The sequence below is a fragment of the Notothenia rossii genome (genome assembly GCF_949606895.1).
Source record: "Notothenia rossii genome assembly, chromosome: 5".
Classification (NCBI taxonomy): domain Eukaryota; kingdom Metazoa; phylum Chordata; class Actinopteri; order Perciformes; family Nototheniidae; genus Notothenia; species Notothenia rossii.
In genome coordinates, this window is record NC_136903.1 from 48,082,196 (window position 1) to 48,104,172 (window position 21,977).

The 21,977-nt window shown below is 45.3% G+C and overlaps 1 protein-coding gene across 1 annotated transcript; it reads right to left on the minus strand.

The window, feature by feature from the left end:
• Positions 1–1,430: 1,430 nt before the first annotated feature.
• On the minus strand, positions 1,431–21,013 carry LOC307038556 (uncharacterized protein). Its single transcript, XM_079680049.1, has 5 exons — positions 20,756–21,013; positions 19,937–20,039; positions 19,550–19,675; positions 19,052–19,151; positions 1,431–1,487 (listed from the first exon to the last, which is right to left on the minus strand). Exons 1-5 carry the CDS (start codon positions 20,840–20,842, stop codon positions 1,451–1,453), a joined length of 453 nt encoding a protein of 150 aa, XP_079536175.1. The 5' UTR covers positions 20,843–21,013; the 3' UTR covers positions 1,431–1,450.
• Between the last annotated feature and the right edge of the window lie 964 nt (positions 21,014–21,977).

Consider the following 21,977-nt stretch of genomic DNA (forward strand, 5'->3'; position numbering starts at 1 on the left):
ATCACACTGACAGACAAGAGGGGTTTCCGCCTCAGGTTTATATGTACGTAATCTGCGCGACTTGCACGTCCACATCTCCATGTGCACTGCTGCATAAACATGGCTGAGTCAGCGATAACTTTCGAGGGGTGGAGGTATGCCCATTATTTTGAGTTCGTCCGAAGAATAGACAGGAATGTGACGGTGAGGTGCAAACTGTGTCCAGGCCAGAAGCTGTTATCCACTGCTGTAAACACCTCGTCAAACCTCAACAAACACCTGCAAAGAACACATGCTAAGGTGAAGCTAACGCACACGCTATTTGTTGTTTGTTTATATTACGTAGTCTGTTCTTCTTCTCTGTCTTCCGGTTGTTGCCTGTTTTGAATGACGAATACACACTACCGCTGCCTAGTGGTAAGGAGAGTTATTGCCACTCACGCATGCGCAGTTCGTACGTGCTCGGCGAGTAAAGTAACGAGTAAAGTAACAAGTTACTTTATGTAGAGAGTAACGAAGTAGTGTAATATATATATATATATTTTTAGTAACGACCCCATCTCTGGCCGTTGTCGGTACCAGATGTGTTCGGGGTACCATATGTGTTCGGGGGCCGTCTCTTACCAATGACGTCACGCATTGTACGCATTGTGGTTGGCTGTACGGTAATTTACCCAGGGGTGCTCGGGGGCAAATCCAATCTACAGATTATGAAGAACGGAATTGAATTATTCCTATGCTCCTAGCGTGTGAAAATGTTTGTGAAAAACATGTTAAAAAAACATGAAAACGGAGCAATGGCTGTACGCCATTGGCTGTACGGCAACTCAAGAGGACCATCATACACGGTCAAATTCCGAACATTTAAACATAGCCTACACTTCATTCTTTACTTTGTCCGTTATTATATGTAGAAGATGAACTACCTCTCTGAAAGGTCTCAATGTGTTCATTTTGATGGGCTGTCTTCTGAGTGGTTAAACATCACTAATGATTTTCTGACTTCTGACTGCTTTGGATATATAATTACACCACAATAAGGTTTTACTATCACAGTGCACTGAGATTTGTGAAAAACTGTAAAGCACTTACGCATCACTGTACACTGTAAACCAAGGCGGTTTTTCCATCACTTACTGTACTGAGGCTCAGTCACTGGTACATTTTCATTTACAAAGCCATGTTGGATAAATTATCAACTTATATCTGCTCCCTGATCTCTCGGCCAATTGAAAGTACTTATTGCCTGAGATCTCATGCTGTGGTTCTATTAAATGTGCCAAGTGCTAGGACTGTCTTAGGGAAGAAAGCTTTTAGATGTGCAGCTCCACTAACTTGGAACAGTCTGCAAAAAGAATGTAAAATTGCCAAGCTAGTACCACTACATGTTTTTAAAGCTTGGTTGGATGCTCCACAGTCAGATGCTGTTGGTACCTGTACATGTGGATAGTGTTGGAGATTTGGAGGATGTTTAAAACCAACCTCGTCTCCGCGTGTCGTTTGGTAAACTGGGTAAATTCGTAAAAAGGAAGGGATTAAGAAACACCAGAATGCAAGTTAAACAATAATCTTGTTTTAATGATAAAAAGTAACAATACAAATACAAAGGAAGTACTTCCTGCTCTTCCTCCAATCTCACGGATCTGGTCAGTTTGAAGAAAAGAAGAGACTGGTCTAAAGAAAACATAGGCTTATATCCAAAACCCCAGGAGGAGCTATGCGGCTGCCCCCCCCCCCCCCCCCCCCCGAGGGGTCCTCCACTTAGAAAAGACAGCCAATCAGCGCGAGCAAGAGCCCTTACATTCGAGATAACAAACCCCTCCTTGCAAGTTTCACATACTTTTGGCATTTTATAAAGATAGTTTTAAGATATAGTTTTTTATAGTTGGATTATACAAATAACACATGTGAGTTACCTTAACCTCAAACAATAATAACAAGAGGAAAACATCAGCTCTGATCTCAAGCACTTAAAAAGTACCGCACACTCATTTAGCCTGCAGCTCTTCCAGACACTTGAGCTATTGTTCTTTAAGAATATTCCCTGCAGAATCTTTATTTCAAATAAAAGGTTTCACATTGCATATTTCCAGCTTCCTTTAAAAATACTGTTATTATTAATACAAAGTAATCAACCACACACATCTATTTAAAACAAGTAGATTTCTCTGATCATTTGACATGCTGAAAATCTCAAGAAGAATGTCCCCTCCCCCAGCTCTCTCGTCCCTGTCATAAAAGCTGCTTCCATTTCCTATAGAGTAATAAAACATGTTTAAGTTAATTTCTCCACAATGTTTGTAGCCCTCCAGTACCCACATATGAAAGAATAAAAACAGAGGAATCAAATAAAACACCAATACAGGAATAGTTGATAAATGATTATACAGGACATATGATCACAGTAAGGAATACACACACATATTCTCTATGAAGTGACCCTTGTTATAGGTCCGAATGTCTTGTCCCCTGAAAGTCATGAGTTTTGGTTGATTAACAGAAGTTTAATTGTTCTTGTGGCTTAATGGCTTCCCTGAACTTCCCTTCACCCCAAAGTCAACTTACTAGGAATGAATAAATTGTATTGATAAGCTCAAAAGGACGTTTATCTTGTTTACTGCTGGGCGACCCAAGTCTCAAGGCCTGCAGGATGTGTAGGAGATAAACATTAATTCTACAAGACTTTAACTGCCTTATATCTGAAAATGTATCCGGGAATTCCCCTGTTAATTGCAAGGACTATTGATAATTAACAGAGAGACCCTAGGGGCCTCTTCTTGGTATCTGCTAGGCAGAAGTCACTCAATGCAGAAATCACAAGTTTAACACACATTCTATATAAGGTGACATTAAAATGAATATACCAGATTGAACTTTCCTGCCATAACACGTTACTTTAATCCTTCAAATAATTCAAATAATCCTTCAATAGATATGTGAATTGTAATCCCTGTAATTTTTGCTGTATGATGTCCTTTTGTTGTTCTGTTGTTTATGTTTTTATGTCTTCATGTGGAACCTACTGCTGCAGGTCTCCCTTGAAAAATAGATCATTGATCTCAATGGGATTTTACCTGGATAAATAAAGGTTTTGAATTGAATGTCGAGCATTAACTGCAAGTCACTCAAATGCATAAACTGGAGAATAATTATTTTACAAGTGTTACAGAAAACATATCTAAGTGTAACAAACATCCAGTATTAACCTTACTGTTTTTTACTAACAGTAACCAACTAATAATTTTCATAAAGTGCATATTTATTCCAAACTCACAATATATATATATATATATATATATGTAATAAAACATAATACACAATGGTCCACAGTATCCAAACTCTTTAGGCACTGGTCAGAGGCATTCATGTAAAGCAGATCACCAGAATCCAATACTGGTAAAAACGTTGCAGAGATCAAATGTTTCCTTGTCTGAAAGGAGAAACCTAATTTTAAAACAACATTTTCAGTGTGTGACTTGAAAGATAAGTTCTGATCAATAATAAAACCTAGATATGTGTATGTAGTGACCCTTTCAATGTCAATGTCAGTCCCTTGAACAGTACAAATGTTGGGGAGAAAAGAAGTTAACTTTTTGCCATTTGAGAATATCATGAGTTTGGAGTTGTCTGCATTTAATACTAACTTGAGTTGAGATAAATGGGATGGAATAACATCAAAGGCAGACTGGAGGAAATCAAGACTTTGCTCTATAGAAGAGGATGAACAATAAATAACAGTATCATCTGCCTAAAAATGGAAAGCAGCATTTGAAAAATTATTAGAGATTATTTACATACAGTATATGGTGAGATTATTGGTCCTAATATGGAACCTTGGCGCACACCCTTTCAAATCAAATCAATCAAATCAAGTTTTATTTGTATAGCACATTTATAAACGATTTTTGGTGGAGCCAAAGTGCTGTACAAATAATAAAAATACCCGACAGTAAAGACATTTTACAGCTAATACAGCAGCAGTTTGTTCAGAATATCAGTATGAGAAGAAAACGACACCCTCTGTCCTTAGACCCTCACATCGTAGGAAAGGAAAAGGAAAAACTTCCAGAGAAAACCCACAGTTTAAAGGGAAAAATGGGAGAAACCTCGGAGAGAGCAACAGAGGAGGGATCCATCTCCCAGGACAGACAGACGTGCAATAGATGCCGTGTGTACATCGAAGAGATAATAGATTTTACAACATAGGTAGACCGAGTGTTAGGAAATGCATGTGTCTATAGCAGGGGTCGGCAACCTTTTTGATATGAAGTGCCATTTAAAAAAAAAATTGTTATCAGCGTGCCAACTATCGAGAATTATCAACAGGGGGGGGGAGGGGGTTGAGGAGCTTAACGCTCGTCAACTATCCGCAGGAGGGCGGGGGAGCCTTGCTGCGGGGAAGCAGTGTCGCAACATACACGATGCCGAATTTAACAAACAACTTTAAGTAATTGGTTTAAACGGCATAATAATAAGGACGATCGTCCGTTCTGTGATTCTCCAGAGCACACATGTTATGATATTAGGGTCGCGTCGGGTCATGCAGAGTGAGATGAGATCGCTGTCCCTTTAAGAGAGAAAGATAGAGAGAGAGGGGTGTGGCTTGTGCATGTGTTTGTGGATGGTAGAGCGACAGTGAGCGAGCATGTTTCTGGAAGTGAAACGGGAAAGCAAAAAACAGAGGTCTGTGATGTATTTTGTGAAACAGAAGAACAGCTAAATAAATGCAACGGCCTCCCAAGAAGAGCTCACCTCTCTCCAGTCATTTAAGCTAAAGTGGGTTATTGAACCTGAAGCTTGTTGCTTCTGCCCTCCTCGACTACGCTCTGGGAGACAACAGGAAAGTTCAACACACATATGGCCAGTCCGCCCCCTTTGTAGCATATTATTTCGATGAGAGATGAGCAGATCGCCACTGGGCTTTCAACTAAATGCACAGCCACGCAAAAACTGCGGCATTTGTACAGCTCCTTATGGGTACTGCAATTTGTGAAGTGCTTTCCTCCGTGTTGAAACGATCAGCACTGCACCACGGAGGAAAGCGGCAGAAAGTCACCTGGAGTAAAGAGAGCGGGGCTGCGTTGCGTGCATGGCTTCCTTCTGCAGGTAACGGGAGACGCGCTCTTGCGGCGGTCTCGTTCAGGATCCGAAAATACAATTTAAATATTTTGCACACTTATTCCACTTATTCCTAGTGTGCCACTGGTTACGGTGCCTCGTGCCAATGCTGGCACGCGTGCCAGGGGTTGCCGACCCCTGCTCTAGACAGTGTGGGTAAATTACCGTACAGCCAACCACAATGCGTGACGTCATTACGTCGTGACGTCGTACGTCGTGACGTCACTGGTAAGAGACAGACCCCGAACACATATGGTACCCCGAACACATCTGGTACCGACACCGTCACTGTTGTTCAACCAGAAAACATCAGCCGTTAGCTGTTAGCAGTTAGCAAACAGAGATCACAGCTCCTCATATCTGTTCAGAAACTGGACAAAAGTTAAACAAGTACAACCCACAGACTGTCTGTGTCATGGCGAACTTCAGTCGCTGGTTTATTTGTGTCTGTAGGCCGTTGTTATGAGTGTGGAATGAGCATATATACAACGTTAGCTTAGCCTGGTCGACCCAATCTCCATTCAGAAAACAAGCATTTTAGGTTTTTCGCCTGCCGTCTTGTCTGCAGACTTGTCAAGCATTAATTGTTGGTTTTTACTAATCGGTATCAGTATGTTGTTACTTCGGCATCATTTAGAAACGTGTATTACAATTTAATCACGGTGAAATATGTTCATTTTGTTGTAGTTGTAGCTCCCGAGCCAGCGCGTCTTGTTTGAATGATGCGAGTAAACACAGCTGGCAGCCGCGGTGAAACTCGAGCGATTCGCATCGCGTCCGGTGTGAACGCAGCATTACAACGACCCCTGATAGATCTCGCAAGAATATGTATAAAGATATATTTTCATAACAAAACAATGGGGTTGCTAAGCCGTTGCTAGGCCAATTGTTGGAGTTGCTATAGCAACTGCAAGCTACCCCCTGGCGCCGCCCCTTCCTAGGTATTTGTAACAGGAGCCCCCTGGTGAGGTCTCAATCAGAATGGAACTGTATGAAATAAAACTGCACATTTGTCTTATAGTAAATAAAAAGGGATCACTGTGAACGTATGATAGTACACGTTGAAGATCCAATGGGGATACTGAATGTCGGTTCCGACTGATCTGATCAGTAATGCATGACACAGACCCAACGTTTCGTTGCTCTGATTGGCTGTAGGTTAGGCTTGGGCGGTATCATTTTTTTCATACCGTCATACCTTGCTGACATCATACTGTGGTATACGGTATATGATGGTATGACTTGGGTCGACTTGAGTGAGGTGGCGTTCGAACGGCGGCAAATAGATGTTTCGAACAGTATATTATATGTTCGGTATAAAATGCAGCCCGAGCCGGTAGACGCTCGCAAAGTGCCGCGACGTGCACGCAAGTGCGAAACAAGGGCTGCATACATGACACATTGTGCAAATGGCCCATTTTGAGATCGGATACAGGACGCGTTTGTAGATGTCCGACGTTGTTTCCATTGTGAGCTAAGTTAACAATATATCATCATACATAAAGAATAACAAAAAAAGATATTGGATATGCCATATCGTATATGGTAGGCTAATGCACAGTGTACATAATATAGGTCTTAAATCATCCCTGTTGTAATAAATTTGTTTCATTTGAATTTTTTCCCCGTTGTAATAAATTCGTACAATTTTTCGATCAATAAAACACAGTTGCAACTTCTATATGTTTCAGATAACTTTATTTACACACATGCACACACATGTTCAAATGTTCTCAACGGAGAATGAAAATTACTTGCCTATTAATAAGGGCAAAATAGTACAAATGGCACTTTTGGCTGAACAAGCAAGATAGAAAAATAGGGCCCGCCTAATTATACAAATAAAAAGGCAGAGTAACTTAAACTTAGGCCCTAATTAAAAATGAAATCCCCTTAGCCTATAAATAGGGCGGTTTGTAGCCTAATATGAAAACAATAAATCAATGACATAAATGTTCTCAACAGAGAATGAAAAATAAGGGGAATAAACTAGGCTACAACTGGAAATAATTTAGGCTATAAGGACAGCTTAACTTGGCCCGTCGGCCGCCGCCTGATAAAAAGGCTGAATAACTTCAACAACAAATGTAAACCTACAAGCAGGCATATGGTTTGTAGCCGAATATGAAAAGGCAAATCAATTTCACATTTGGCGCATCTATCCCGCGGACCTCAATCTAGGTTATTTGCTAAAAAGACAAGCATATTTACTTTGTCTGGCTTTATTTGTGCGCGTTGTGGTGTCACCGTGTTCCTTGCGGTGCTGAAAATACGCTCAGACGCTGCACTTGACGCACATATGCAGAGGTATTTGCGGGCCACCATGGACAGCAACGCTAAGCGTGTCTCATTTACTTTCCACCACTGAAGCGGGTTTTCCCCCGTATCGATTGCGTCCTCCTTTGTGTAGACAACCAGCTCTGCGTGTGCTGAGCTCTGCGTGTGCTGAGCTCTGAGAGCGGGAAAGACGGACTGCCCTCCCCTGCCCTCTGCTGGCGCGTGCTGTGCATTACAACCAATGTCGTCCCTGTCAAAACTCTGTTTCAGTGTAATAGAGCTCCTGCGGTCACGTGACTTTTGGTTATCAGCCACCATTTTGGCAGTAAACATGACGACCGGCGCCAGCGTTTTCCTACCGTGCGAGTATACATCTCATTTTAATTCAAGTGAAATTCGGCTTTATAGTACAAAATTAGAAAGATTAAATATAAGCGACCCATATAATGCACCCGGTGTGCTTTTCAAGAGCATAACCTCCTGCTCTGAAGATGATGTACCCGACTTGCGCTACGCGGACATCCACAGCTATCTTGTAAGCTTTCCATCAGTGTACTCAGGAGACTCCCTCAGAGCTTACAAAAGCTTGGAGGCTTACAAATGGTGTCAGTCCGGCTTCGTAAAAAACATTCAACTGTGGAGTCTTACATCCAAAAACTTCGGCATCATCACTGCAAGGGTAAGTATTAAATTATTCCAGTTTGATAGGCAGTGTCACGTTAGCATTGTTTGTTTATTAGCTTGTCTAGCTACGGCAGTGTCACGTTAGCATGTTTGTTTATTAGCTTGGATAGCTACTGCAGTGCGTCTGAAACTAGTTTGTATTTTTGCTTTTTGAAAACTTTTTGTAGCATTGTACTGTATTCCTTCACCCACCTGATATGAAGTGATCACTGCATAAGCGAAAGCAAACGGCCGGGGGGTCCCATCTTTCAGTCTTGTTCAGACGGCTCCTGGCTCTTTTAATCGCTGCGATCCACTTTTCCCTCCTCTCCGCGTCTTTTGGAATGCGATAATAAGATACACCTTTCTTCTTCCCACGCCTATTTGTGCAACCTGGTGCACAGCAGTTATCCACCATCCTCGACAGTCTGCCAGTGCCTGCCAATGAATTTACTGACGCGATTACTGCCAAAATGGCTGCCCCCTTCGTTTCTCGTCACGTGACCAGCATATGTGACATCATCCGCAGGAGCTCTATAGAATGAAACGCATCTGTGATTTGGCACACAGTCTGTGACGTCACGGTATTGAAAATCATACCGACGGGATTTCGAAATACCCTGGTATACCGTAATACCGTCATACCGCCCAAGCCTACTGTAGGTCTGACTCATAGACTGTATATATAAGGTCTGACTCTATTTAAATTGCATTCGGAGGCATTTTGATCTGACCGCGGCCACGCTGGTATTATAACGCTAGAGAATTTCCATTTCTTTAGTGTATAAAACTCCCCCACTACTTTCTTAGACTATTCCTTGCACCCCTCTTCTAGCATAAGCCCGAATGGTCTCAACCATATTGCCTCAGTTAATAAGCACCGTAACTTTCATGATATCATTTCTCGGTCATAATCGGTTGTTTCCGTGAATGGCCGACTGTTGTGTGACGTCAAATGCTGCGGCTGCAAGGCATTGTGGGGCAGCATTTTCTCCTCTCCTTTCGGTGAGGGAGGTCCAGTGGTTCCTAAGCTAAAGGAGGTTATAAACAGTGTTGGGACTAACGCGTTACAAACTAACTACCTTTTGCGGTAACTAATAACGTTACTAGTTACCTATTCCCATTCAGTAACGCCGTTATAGTTACTGTGATTTAAATGGGTGCGTTACTGCGTTACATTATGTGATCCAACTGAACTGAATCTCCCTGCGGATGTAACTTACAGGCGAATACAGTGATGTCCTCTCACAGTACCATGGAAAAGTGAAAGTGACCAGAGAGGAGTGATGATTGGTTAACGCGGGGTAACATTTCAGGCTAAGCCAATCAGAGACAGAGTTGGGCGGGTCTTGCCTTATGGGGAAAATACACAGACACACAAACACTTGCTAACACACACACATACACGGCAACGCCCACCACCAGCACAGACACACACAATGGCAGATGCAAGTATCAGCGAGAGCAGCAGCGCATTTACAACCAGACCCGGAGTCGTGGGCGGGCCCCATGGGGCCATCCACGATTTGGGCCCGTTGTTTTAATCAGAGCTGAATAAAACATTTTAATTGTTTTATTATTATGTTTATTGTTGTTATTTGTCGGGCTTTGTCCTAATATTTATTTTTGTTTTAAACTATTGTAGCGATCTGCATTTATTGTTCAAGTGTTCTGTTAACTGTTTGTGTCAGGCTTCTGTGAGGAGAGCAGGTAGGGGCGGGGTTGGGGAGCAGAGGGTTTGGTGTGTGTGTGTCTGTGTGGGCGCGTGGAGGTGAGTGAGAGGTTGGCGCGAGAGGAGAGAGAGTGAGAAAGGACGGATGAGAGCCGTTGGTTGTTAATAAACCTGTTTAACTTGAGAACGCTTCACTCGTCATTCCGACACGTCCGGGTGGACGTTACATTGGTGTCAGAAGTAAAAAAAACAACAACAAAAAAACAGAGTTTTATCCGCTAATCGCCGGTAGCCGCAGCTAGCACTGACTCGGCTAACGTTAGCTCTGCTTCATCGGCCGGTAAATAATGGAAGCACAGATGAACCGGACCGGAGCTCGTCCGAAAGTCAAGGAGGAGATGGATGGCTTATGGCGTGACTCAGAAGACAATTTATGGCGTGAATTAAATGCTGTTGCCGGTTTCGACTCGGCCGGCGGGAAGCGGCACGTCGGCGCAGGGACCTCCCCCGGGAGTGGCGCGGCGCCGGTTGTAAACAATGACGGCGGCGCCCGGCTCCAAGTTAAAACACCGAAATACAACGGTAAAGCCGACTGGGAAGCCTTCCATGCCCAATTTGAACTGTTATCACGGGCTGTGGGCTGGTCTGAGGACAATAAGGCGCTCCAGCTGGCCCTGTGTATTACAGATGAAGCTTTATCCTGTTTGCTACTGCTCAGCCCGGCTGAAAGAACTGACTATGGGGCCTTGGTTGGGGCTCTGAAGCGGCGGTTTGGACAATGCAGCCAGCCTGGGGTGCTGCGTTCGGAGCTGTCAAGCAGACAGAGACAGCCGGGTGAGCCGCTCCGCATATTGGCTAATGACATTGAAACCCTGGCGAGAAGGGCATACAGCCACATGTCCCCTGAGGTGCAGAGCGAGCTGGCTAGGGACCAGTTTATCCGGGCCATAACCCCCAGGGAGCTGCGCGTCCAGACACAACTGGCACATCCCCGCTCTCTGCAGGAAGCACTGGAGGTGGCGTTGGAGAGAGAGGTTGTAGGAGGGGCGGCAGAGAGCACGCACACGGGAGGCGGCCCGGTTGTGAGAACGGTGAGACAGGAGGAGCCAGGACAAGAGAAACCAGCATGGTCGGCTGAGTTGACTGAGCTAATCCGTGCTATGGCACTGCAATCGCCGCAGGGCAGCAACCGTCCTCGTCGGGGTCCTCTGGTGTGTTGGGGGTGCGGCCAGGTCGGCCATATTAGCACAAGGTGCCCCATGAATGCTGATATTCAGGGAAACGCCCCCGGGTCTGTGTAAATGGGACGTCACAGACCCCCGCCGTTGGGTCCCATCCTGCCTGGTCTCCAGTGGACAGAGCCCAGCTGCACGGAGGGGGGAGCGGGGCTCCGCTTCCCCCAGAAGCAAACGACATCGCAGAGTCTGTGAGGGTGGTGGGCTGGACTCACGCGGGGGATTTCTGCCATGTCCCCGTCACCCTGGCAGGGGCCCCATGGACGGCCCTTGTTGACACCGGCTCCACAGCGACACTGATGAGACCGGACGTGGTCCCAGCGGGGACACGGTTGACACCCACTCTGGTGAAACTGCGAACAGTAACCGGTGAGCTAGCCCCTATGCTTGGGAGAGGGGTGGTGGTTATACAGGTGGGGGGGCTGTCAGTGTCTGTTAAGGTGTGGGTTGCGGCAGTACAGGACTCCTGCATATTAGGACTTGACTTTCTGCGGGTTGCACGCTGTGTGCTAGACCTGGGGAGGAACACGCTGGCCTTTCCAGGGGGTCCCACAGTTGAAATGGTGCACCCCACACTTGCCACGACACCACACCCACCTACATCAAGAGTGACTGAAACACTTCCCCCACCCCAAACCCCCCCCCCTGCAGCCATGCCCCCTGTCATCAATGCTAACCCCAGCCCCAACCCCACACCCCGTACTCCAGTTGATGTACGGCCCCCGGCCCCGGAACAACAACCTGCAGCTCTAAAGGGGGACAGACGGGCGGCAGTGAAGGAGGTGTGGAAACGCAGCTGTGATGACTTAAAACCCGAGCAGCGGGAGGAACTGTGGCAAGTGCTGTGGGAGTTTAAGGACATTTTTGCTCTGACAGAAGAGGAAGTGGGCCTGACACACCTGGTGCAGCACGATATCGACACGGGCGACGCACGGCCCGTCAAGACACGCCCCCGCCGCCTTCCCCTGGCCCATCAGACAGCAGCAGACAGCGCTATTGATGAGATGCTGTCAGCTGGCATTATTGAGCCCTCTGACAGCCCCTGGGCCTCGGGGGTTGTGATGGTCAATAAGAAGAAGAGTTCAAAGATGAGGTTTTGTGTGGACTACAGACCGCTGAACAGTGTGACCAAGAAAGACTCATACCCGCTGCCCCGCATAGATGAGTGTTTGGACTTGGTGTCTGGCTCATCCTGGTTCTCCTCTTTAGACCTGCGCAGCGGGTATTGGCAAGTTCCCCTCAGCCCAGAAGCCAGACCAAAGACAGCTTTTTGCACTGGGAGGGGGCTGTGGCAGTTTCGAGTCCTCTCCTTCGGCCTGTGCAACGCTCCGGCCACGTTTGAGCGGCTGATGGAAAGGGTGCTCGCTGACATTCCCCGACAGGAGTGCCTGGTCTACCTGGACGATATCCTGGTCCATGGTAGCTCCTTCCAGGCGGCTTTAGGAGCCCTGCGGCGGGTTCTACAGAGGATAGCAGCAGCGGGGTTGAAGCTCCACCCCGACAAGTGCTGTTTCTTGAGGAGAGAGTTGGAGTTCCTGGGGCACCGAGTCGGAGGAGAGGGCATCAGCACGCTGGAGGAGAAGGTGCGGGCAGTAAAGGACTGGCCAGCCCCCATCAATCTGCGGGAGCTGAAGAGCTTCATTGGGTTAGCGTCGTACTACAGGCGGTTCGTGCGTGGCTTCTCTTGCATAGCTGCACCCCTGTTCCGCCTGCAACAGAAAGACTGTGATTTTGCTTGGACTCCAGAGTGTGAGCTGGCCTTCAGCTCTTTAAAGAAGGCCTTGACGGAGTCTCCCATCCTCACTCCCCCAGACCTCAGCCTACCGTTCGTCCTGGATACGGACGCCAGTGACGTCGGGATGGGGGCGGTGTTGAGCCAGGTGGGGCCTGGGGGGGAAAAAGTGGTGGCGTATTTCAGCAAAACCTTCAACAAAGCTGAACGGCGCTATTGTGTGACACGCAGAGAGTTGCTGGCAATTGTGAGAGCAATCAGCCATTTCAGGTACTACCTGTGTGGCCTGTCCTTCACAGTGAGGACTGACCACGCAGCCCTCCAGTGGCTGATGTCCTTCAAGGAGCCCGAGGGACAGATTGCACGCTGGCTAGAAGGACTGGCGCCGTACGTCTTCACAGTGGAGCACAGGGCGGGGGTTCGCCATACCAACGCTGACGCCCTGTCCCGGCGCCCCTGTGCTCCCAGCGGCTGTCGGTACTGTGAAAAGAGAGAGGACCAAGAAAAGGAGCTCTGTGCAGAGGAGGAGCGAGACCACAGGCATAAACCAGCCGAGCCGGTCTGCAGAGGTGCACGGATCATCGACTCACCCGAATGGAGAGCGCGGCAGGAAGAGGATGCTGACCTACAGCCAGTGCTGAGGTGGGTGGAGTCAGGACAAAAGCCACTGTGGAATGAAGTTGCTGGGTGCTCGCTTGCCACCAAAGGACTGGTTGCAAAGTTTGAGGCTCTCCGGACGAAGGATGGAGTGCTGCAGAGAGCCTGGAAAGAGCCTGCAACGGGGGAGGAGAGGTGGCAGGTGGTGGTCCCCAGGGCGCTGAGGGAAGAAGTGCTTAAGGCCTCCCATGGAACTACTGGGGCAGGACACTTTGGGGTCTCCAAAACCTTGCGTCGACTCCGCCAAAGCTGTTACTGGGGCCAGCTCAGGAGAGATGTTGAGGACTTCTGCCGCCGCTGCGACCTTTGTACGGCGTACAAAGGTCCCACTGATCAGTCACGTGCCCAGCTTCAGCAGCTAGCGGTGGGGGCCCCGATGGAGAGGGTGGCGGTGGACATAATGGGCCCATTCCCGTGCACAGAGAAGGGGAACCGTTACGTCCTGGCCGCCATGGACTATTTTACAAAATGGCCAGAGGCGTATGCTATACCAGACCAGGAGGCGGTGACCGTTGAAGGTGCCCTGGTGGAGGGCATGTTTGCCAGATTTGGAGCGGCCGAGGTCATTCACAGCGACCAAGGAAGAAACTTTGAGTCGAGGGTGTTCGCCGCTATGTGTGACCGGCTGGGCATGCAAAAGACGCGGACTACTCCTCTGCACCCGCAGAGTGACGGACTGGTCGAACGGTTCAATAGGACTCTGGGAAAACAACTCGCTATCCTCACCGCGGAGCATCAGCGTGATTGGGACATGCACCTCCCTCTTGTTCTTTGGGCCTACAGATCGGCTGTGCAGGAGTCCACCTCATGCACACCGGCCCTGCTCATGCTGGGGCGAGAGCTGCGGACACCAGCAGAAATGGCTTTTGGCCGACCCCCCGACACACCAGCGGTTCCTCCGGGACCGGAATATGCCAGGAGGCTCCAGGATAGAATGGAGTCAGCACATGCCTTTGCCCGCGATCAGCTGCAGAAGGCGGGCATGAGACAGAAAATAAACTATGACACGAGGGCTAGAGGGGGGGACTTCAAGGCCGGGGACCTGGTGTGGGTGTATAGTCCAAGAAGAAAGAAGGGCCGGTGCCCTAAGTTGGACTGTCACTGGGTGGGCCCTTGTGAGGTGCTGGAAAAGCTGGGAGAGGTGGTCTATAGGGTCCAGCTGCCGCCTAGAGGGAGACGGGTGGCCCTCCACAGGGACCGGCTGGCCCCATACAGAGGCGATGCACATCCGCGGCCTAGACCCCCAGCATCGTCTAGGAGAAACCAGACAGTCACTTCCCCCGATTCACTGACTGTGTCCCCTGCTGACCCCCCACATTCACCCCCACCCCCAAACTCACCCCCTGTTCCGGGACAGGATGTTCCAAGCCGGCAAGCGCAGCCGCCTGTGTTCACTCCAAGGCGGCCTCAGAGACCAAGAAGAGCCCCGGGCCACCTCAGAGACTTTTTATGCATTCCCTCGGGGCGAGGGACTTAGTAAGGGGGGGGCAATGTAGCGATCTGCATTTATTGTTCAAGTGTTCTGTTAACTGTTTGTGTCAGGCTTCTGTGAGGAGAGCAGGTAGGGGCGGGGTTGGGGAGCAGAGGGTTTGGTGTGTGTGTGTCTGTGTGGGCGCGTGGAGGTGAGTGAGAGGTTGGCGCGAGAGGAGAGAGAGTGAGAAAGGACGGATGAGAGCCGTTGGTTGTTAATAAACCTGTTTAACTTGAGAACGCTTCACTCGTCATTCCGACACGTCCGGGTGGACGTTACACTATGTTGAAAGATTAGTTTAATATAATTTTTTTATTTTGCTATGAAATTTTGAATGAAATTCTGAATGAAAGGCTGCGCGCGAGACTGGTTTTTCGCTGGGTTGAGTCGTGTGGGTTTTTGAGTGAGATGCGGCACAGCAGCCTGTCAGTTTACTCTTTCTAAGTTAGTTTGGCTATTATCATTTATATTTATCTGCAACAATGGATATCAGGAAGTGGTTCATGAAAGGAATATGGCAACTCAGCCCCAGATTAGAATACATCAGTTACGTTACCAACAAGCTACCCCCCCCGTTGACAATTCAGATTTCCAGGGAAATGTAAGTTTCGGGGTGGGCCCGCCCTGGTAAATCAAATGCCCGCCCAGAGACGTATGTCTGCCGCCGGGTCTGTTTACAACTTGGAGATATAACCACTATTTTCAATTTGTGAGGATAAAGGACGCAAAACATATTACGGTCAAATGTAAACTGTGTGCAGGACAAAAAGCATAGTCCACTTGATTTTTTGAGGCTACAATGAAGATGCCTGTCAAAATATGTAAACATACATTTTGTGTTTTATTGTTCCACTACAAAAAGTTGTATTTTTATTGTTATTATTTTTAAAGTAAAGTAACTTGTTACTAGTTACTTTCATAATTTACTAACTAATAAAGTAACTAGTTTTTTGAGAGCAGTAACTATAACTATTACTAGTTACTTTTTAAAAGTAACTTGCCCAACACTGGTTAAAATGAAGTTTGAAACCTCCTTTCCTATCATCTAGAGCAGGCCTATTCAAATGGCGGCCCGCGGGCCAGATGCGGCCCAGAACCAGCTCCCGAGTGGCCCAGCCTCCCGTGTGGCAAAATTCCTACACTAGTACAGACCATGAATACAACACTCCGCGTTGCATAGAAACCACCAAACCACAACACAGCACGTTTTTTTAAAGTGCATCTAGTGGTGCTAGTAACGGTGGTCCTATGATAGCAACTCTAAAACATGTCTCTCTCAACTCTGAAGCGTAAACAGAGACAAAACGGTCATTGATCTTGTGGAGCAGATGCGCGCATTCCAAGTCAAGCTGGATCTTTTCGCGACCGACTTGAATACGGGTCGGATGCTGCATTTTCCGAAGCTCCTCAAACACATCACATCCCAGGCACAAATCACGGATGTGATGACAGATTTCATTGCGAGGTTGAAAGAGAACTTTGCCGGTCGATTGGATGGACTTGCTCTGCCCACAGAGGTGATGGGCTTTGCCAGAGTAGTGGCGATTCTAGAGATTTATACATGGGGTGGCAGAGGGGTGGCAGGCATATATTGTAGGGTGGCAATTTTTTTAGGAAGCCCACCTTACTTTGTACTTTATATGCACCCATATACAACAGTTTTTTCAACACCCAAGTGTGATAAATTCAATATTTGGTCTACATACATGAGCATTCCACTTTTTAGTACATTAAAACAGTGTTTCCCTTGGGATTATTGTAGCAGCAGAAATGTTGCTCATCCCAAGCAAGCCTTCTGGGGGGGTATCCGGGGCATATCCCCCGGGTCAAAAATGTTGAACATTGTTAATTCAATCTAATCAATCTGAGGCACTTTGAAAGCAAAATCAAGCCATAGGAATGATTTAGAAATTTGAGGACTTCCCAGCACTTTACAAAATTCCAGCATTATCCTAGAAGCAAAGCCCTCCCTCAAAGGCCTGCCTGCCAAAGTGTTTTGTGAGTGCATGTGTACAGAATAGGTTAGACAGGTTTGTGAGAACAATTTCTGTGTGTGTTAAAGTCACAAAATATATACAAGTATTTACATTATCAGTTATTGATGAAATTTCACATTGTAAATGCAACCAAAAAAATACAAAGCAGATTAGAATGTTTTTTGACTCCGTTACATATATCATCTGATTGCTACAGAAGCTGTATGCGACGATTGCTATGCTGTGCAGCAAATCTCTTCACAAACTCATCCAAATTTAAATCTTTCGCACGTTTAGACTCAATACTGAGAATTGCTATACTTGCTAGTCTGTTCTCAGTCATGGTAGAACGCAGGTGATTCTTGATCAGTTTAAGAGCTGAAAAACTCCTCTCACATGCTGCACTGGTAACAGGCAATACCACAGCTATTTTACATAACCTGAACATCTCAAAGAATACCTCCTTGTATGGTTCCAAAAAATTAAAAAAATTCTATTAAACTGGACGGACTTTTTCCATGTGTTGCTTGTCGATCTAACAACCTTCTAGTCTGGTGCAGTTCATGTTTCAGATCCTCTACATTTGACCCATATGCATTTGCTAATAGAAAAACTGCCTCCTCATTTAAAAAGCTGCTGCTGGATGGATTTAGGGCCTGGACACCCTGCATGATGTCACAGTTTACGCTAGAGAATCGTCTTCTCATTTCACCAACCATACAATCAATGATGGGATAAAATACCTTGGTGATAAAAGACCTCTTACTGTCCGATTCTGTGTGTTGTCCTAATGTTGACATGATAACACTACCTTGAAGTCTTTGTGTTATTTGCCTTGCCCTTTTAAAGGTGTGAGTCGTTGAAATGTCAGACTTTTCACAGGTGGCTAGTACCTCATTCCACAGCTCATCAAAGTATGTCTCACTGCGATAGTCTTCCAGAGTCTGTCTGAGGGTCGCAATTAACTCTACAGCTTTAGTAAGGTCAATCTGTGTTGACTGAAGCATCTCTGACAAAAAGTGTGTGTCCTTTAGTACCTTTCTAAATAGTACAAGACATCCAATAAAATTTAGATCGATCTGAACTAGTAGACCTCTTGCTTCAACCGCTCTGTCCGGATTGTCCTCCTCTGAAATATCTTCCAGTACTTGCATTACAGCAGGCAACCTATCCATGACATTGCGACAAGCTGTATGTCTGCTGGCCCATCGAGTCTCGCTGAGACGTGAGAGTTCCCTTACTTGACCATCATACATCTCTCTCTGCACATCCAACCATTTAGGATGGACATAAGATCCTGACATAAAAATATACAGTCGCTCTAACAATGAAAAGAAATTTCTTGCATCAGGAACAGATTTCACACTGTCTACCATCACTAGGTTTAAGCAGTGGGCACTGCAATGAACGTAGAATGCATGCTTGGCTACTTCTCTTATTCTGGCTTGGACACCAGCATGCTTCCCACTCATAGTTGAAGCACCATCATAGCCTTGCCCAACTAGGTTTTTTTTATATTCCAGCCCATACTTCTCTAAACAGCCAATGATCTTCTCTGTTAAACTGGCAGCATCCAGTTTATCTGCCTCTTGAAACTCTAGAAAACTCTCCTGAACTACACCATTATAATAGTACCGAAGAACAAAAGACATCTGCTCCATTTTCTTTACATCTTTTGTTTCATCAACAAGAACAGAAAATTGTGCACTCTCTTTAACCTCTTTGATAATCTCCTCTTTAACCATATCTGCTAAACACTGCAGTATTTCATTTTGTATCAGGCTACTTGTGTATTTTGCATTTTTTGCTTGATTTTCCATTCGTTTTTTTTAAAACGGATCATGCTTGCTCAGGAGATCCAACAATTCTAGGAAATTTCCTCTATTGTCCGCCTCGGATGATTCCCGGTGACCACGCTGGGAAATGTTTTGAGTGGCAGTTAACAACAGGACTTCACCAAGTGTGCGTATATATTTCTGGTTTTCGATTACTTTTTTACTTGACTCCTCTTCCATCATTCCTAACATTGATGAGTTTCTGTCTAGCATTTTCTTATTCTCTGTCCATGCAAACATAGCATTAACATGGCTCTCTGATTTAGCATGTGAACAAAATCCACTGTCCTTAAATGTAGCTTTCTTCCAGTTAGAATAACCATTCATAGAGGTAAACACAGTCCTAGAGGCATTAGGTAAAGAAAAGTGTCTACAAGCAAAGCAATATGCTGCGTCTTTTGACTGTGAGTATTCCACCCAGTTATGCATTTTGTACCAGTCAGCATGGAAACTTCTCCTTGCACAACCTTGCATCGTCTTGGGAAAGCTCTCCAGCGATGGTTGTGTCGGCCCATCCCCTCTGTGTTTGGAAATGTCTGGAAAAAGATAAAATAAGGAGGGAAAGTTACTCTATAATAACTACCCTGATAAGCCCCAAGATGTATTTAACTACATTGATTCATTGATACATTGATTAACTACATTGATTCATTGATACATTGATTGATCTACATTGATTCAAATCATACATGGCATTTACTGTACTGTGGCTTTGATAAAATGTCACTAATTCTGTGCTGATATATGTATTTGATCCAAATGGTAAATGGACTGCACATATGGGACTTCATTTGCAACTAACGGTACCCAACACACTTTACAATGGCCTCTCATTAAGCCATTCTCACACACATTCACACCAATTGTGGTAGCTTTTTTTCAAACGTAAGGAGCTAACACTTGAATGGAACCCCCCACCCACCAAAAAACATACCATGAGGACCAGCTGTAGCTGCACAATCTTCCACTTCTGTCTCAGACTGTCTCTCTGCACAGTCATCATTGACACTTTCTGGCTCTGGCTCAGGCTCTGGCTCTGGATCAAGGCACTCCAAGGTCTCTGTTGGGGTATTTTTTTGTTGTGTAGGAGAAAAATAAAATAAAATAAGATACTATAGGTAGCAATAATAATAATAATAATAATAATAATAACCCTGATGGTCAATGTCACACTTATAGCACTTTATTTGCATTTAACAGTACCCAAATCACTTTACAATGGCTTCTCATTTACCCATTCACACACCAACGGCAGTGGAGTTTCTCAAACGTAAGGAGTGAACACAACTGGACCATAACACAACAACAAAAACATACTGACCAGCTACGCAGATCTTTTCCACCTCCATCTCAATGAACTGGCTCTCTGCATTGGCAGATTCTGCCTCGGGCTCGCTCTCTCCTGCTCTTTTCTGATCTGTAGCCTATTTTACACAAAAAGTAGGCCATTAACATAATACATTAGCCCTAATGTTACTGCACTGTAGCTTCGTTTAAAATATCACTACTTGTGGTGGTATATTGAAATATAAGATCACATTTACTGGGCTGTGACAAAAAGTGGAAATCCTGAAAATAGAAATACTGTAGCAATGTAATTAACTAAATTGTTAACTGGGACACTTCCTAAGTTCTTTTAACTGACCACACAAACTATGTGGTAATCTATACGATTTTATGTTAAGTTTTGTAGTGTAGTAGTGTATCCCTTATTTTAACCTAAATTAAGCAAATTTAAAATACCTTTCATTACTCTTATAGTAAATGCAATGAAATCACAAATATCCCCCTTTTATATAAAAGTAGAAAGTGTTTACTATGTAAATATTAAATGAAATTACAGTCAAATAAAATATTTCAAATAAAAGGTTTCTCTCTGCATCAATGAAATTACCTACCTAATGCATATTTTGCATTACCAAAATGCTTTACTCCTTTAAATAAGCAACCTCTGCTATGCCACCTTAATAGTTAGCCAGCTTTTTTGTAACATAAAGAAAATAAAAGGAAAATATAGCACTGGGCTACAATACCACGAGGACCAGCTGAACTAGCTAACTAACCTTCCCGCTCTAGCCTCAAGCTTCGAGTGGCAGAGGCTGTCTGCACTTGGACCCTCATGCTCCCTCACATCACTAACCTGCTTCTTTGTGAGGATGAAGCTCCTGATGTCACCCTTCCTCTTTGTGGTTGACGACATGGCCTTCCTATAATTGAAACAAGTCATATTCAAACATAAATTAAAGTTTTTATGTTAAACATACATTAAAGTTTACATGTAACGTTAAGGTTCGCCTTTCTGATGCTACACACAGAAATTCTGCTAGCCTTAGCCACCACTAGCATACTAGCTAACGCCAAATAGCAAACTTGTTAAGAACGTTTCATAGAACTACAATGATATGAAATGCCACCAACATCACTTGGTTTCAGTTCAAAATGTCAAAGGCTTGCCAGTAGCTGGCTAGTTATCAACGTTATTCAGTTAGCTAGCGCCAGCTAGCTAGTTACCGAACTGGCTTCAAAAGCTATCTTGTGGCTAACCGTGACATGAGGTAAAACGTAGCTAGGGGTTAGCCACATAATAGCTATCTAGCCTCATCACTCGGTAGTTAATTCTGAAATCGATAACAACACAGCATATTCATCCAGAAACTACCAGTTACTAGTACCATATCTCTAATAATAATAATAATAGTTTATTTTGTACAGCGCCTTCCATCTATGAGGAATTATAAACGTTTCGAAATCACATTACACTTTGACGTTACCCACCTGTGAACAGACTCCATCTGACAGGGGTGTGCACCAACAAGTTTCTTTTTCAAATTTGACATTCTGCAGTTTGACACCGATTTTGGATTGTTTTGAATTTGTTTTGATCTTAAAACGATATTAATAATAATTATCCAATAAATCATCAGTTGGTATTTTTTGACTGGGGTGGCAGGTGGGGTGGCAGACCCCGGCTGCCACCCCATGCCACCCTGGTAGTTTCGCCACTGTGCCAGAGACCTCTTCACTGTTGCAATAGAGGGGGACGTATCAACCAGAGCAAAGGAAGTGGTCCCCTGCATCAACGAGGGGAACATGCATTCATCCGTAATGGCACAAGAGCAGCGCACTAACGGGCCAGCGAAGTTTTGGAGTGATACAAATAAAATAAAACAGCAGTTCCCTAACGTTCAGAAAGTAGCAATCTGTGTGCTTAGTATGTTTGGATCAGCATACAAATGTGAATCAAGCTTTTCACACATGAACTCAATAAAAAGTATTACTCGCTGCTCCCTGACTGACAGCACTCTTCACCAATGTTTTAGGATTGACATCCTATGAGCCACAAATCACTGCCCTTGTTCAAA

Excerpts from the sequence above, each read along its gene's own strand:
- LOC307038556 (XM_079680049.1), bottom strand. The coding sequence starts at position 20,842 with ATGACTTGTTTCAATTATAGGAAGGCCATGTCGTCAACCACAAAGAGG. Across the intron at positions 20,040-20,755 it reads TCATCCTCACAAAGAAGCAG|GCTACAGATCAGAAAAGAGC; the intron begins GTTAGTGATGTG and ends TGTGTAAAATAG. Across the intron at positions 19,676-19,936 it reads GGAAAAGATCTGCGTAGCTG|AGACCTTGGAGTGCCTTGAT; the intron begins GTCAGTATGTTT and ends ATACCCCAACAG.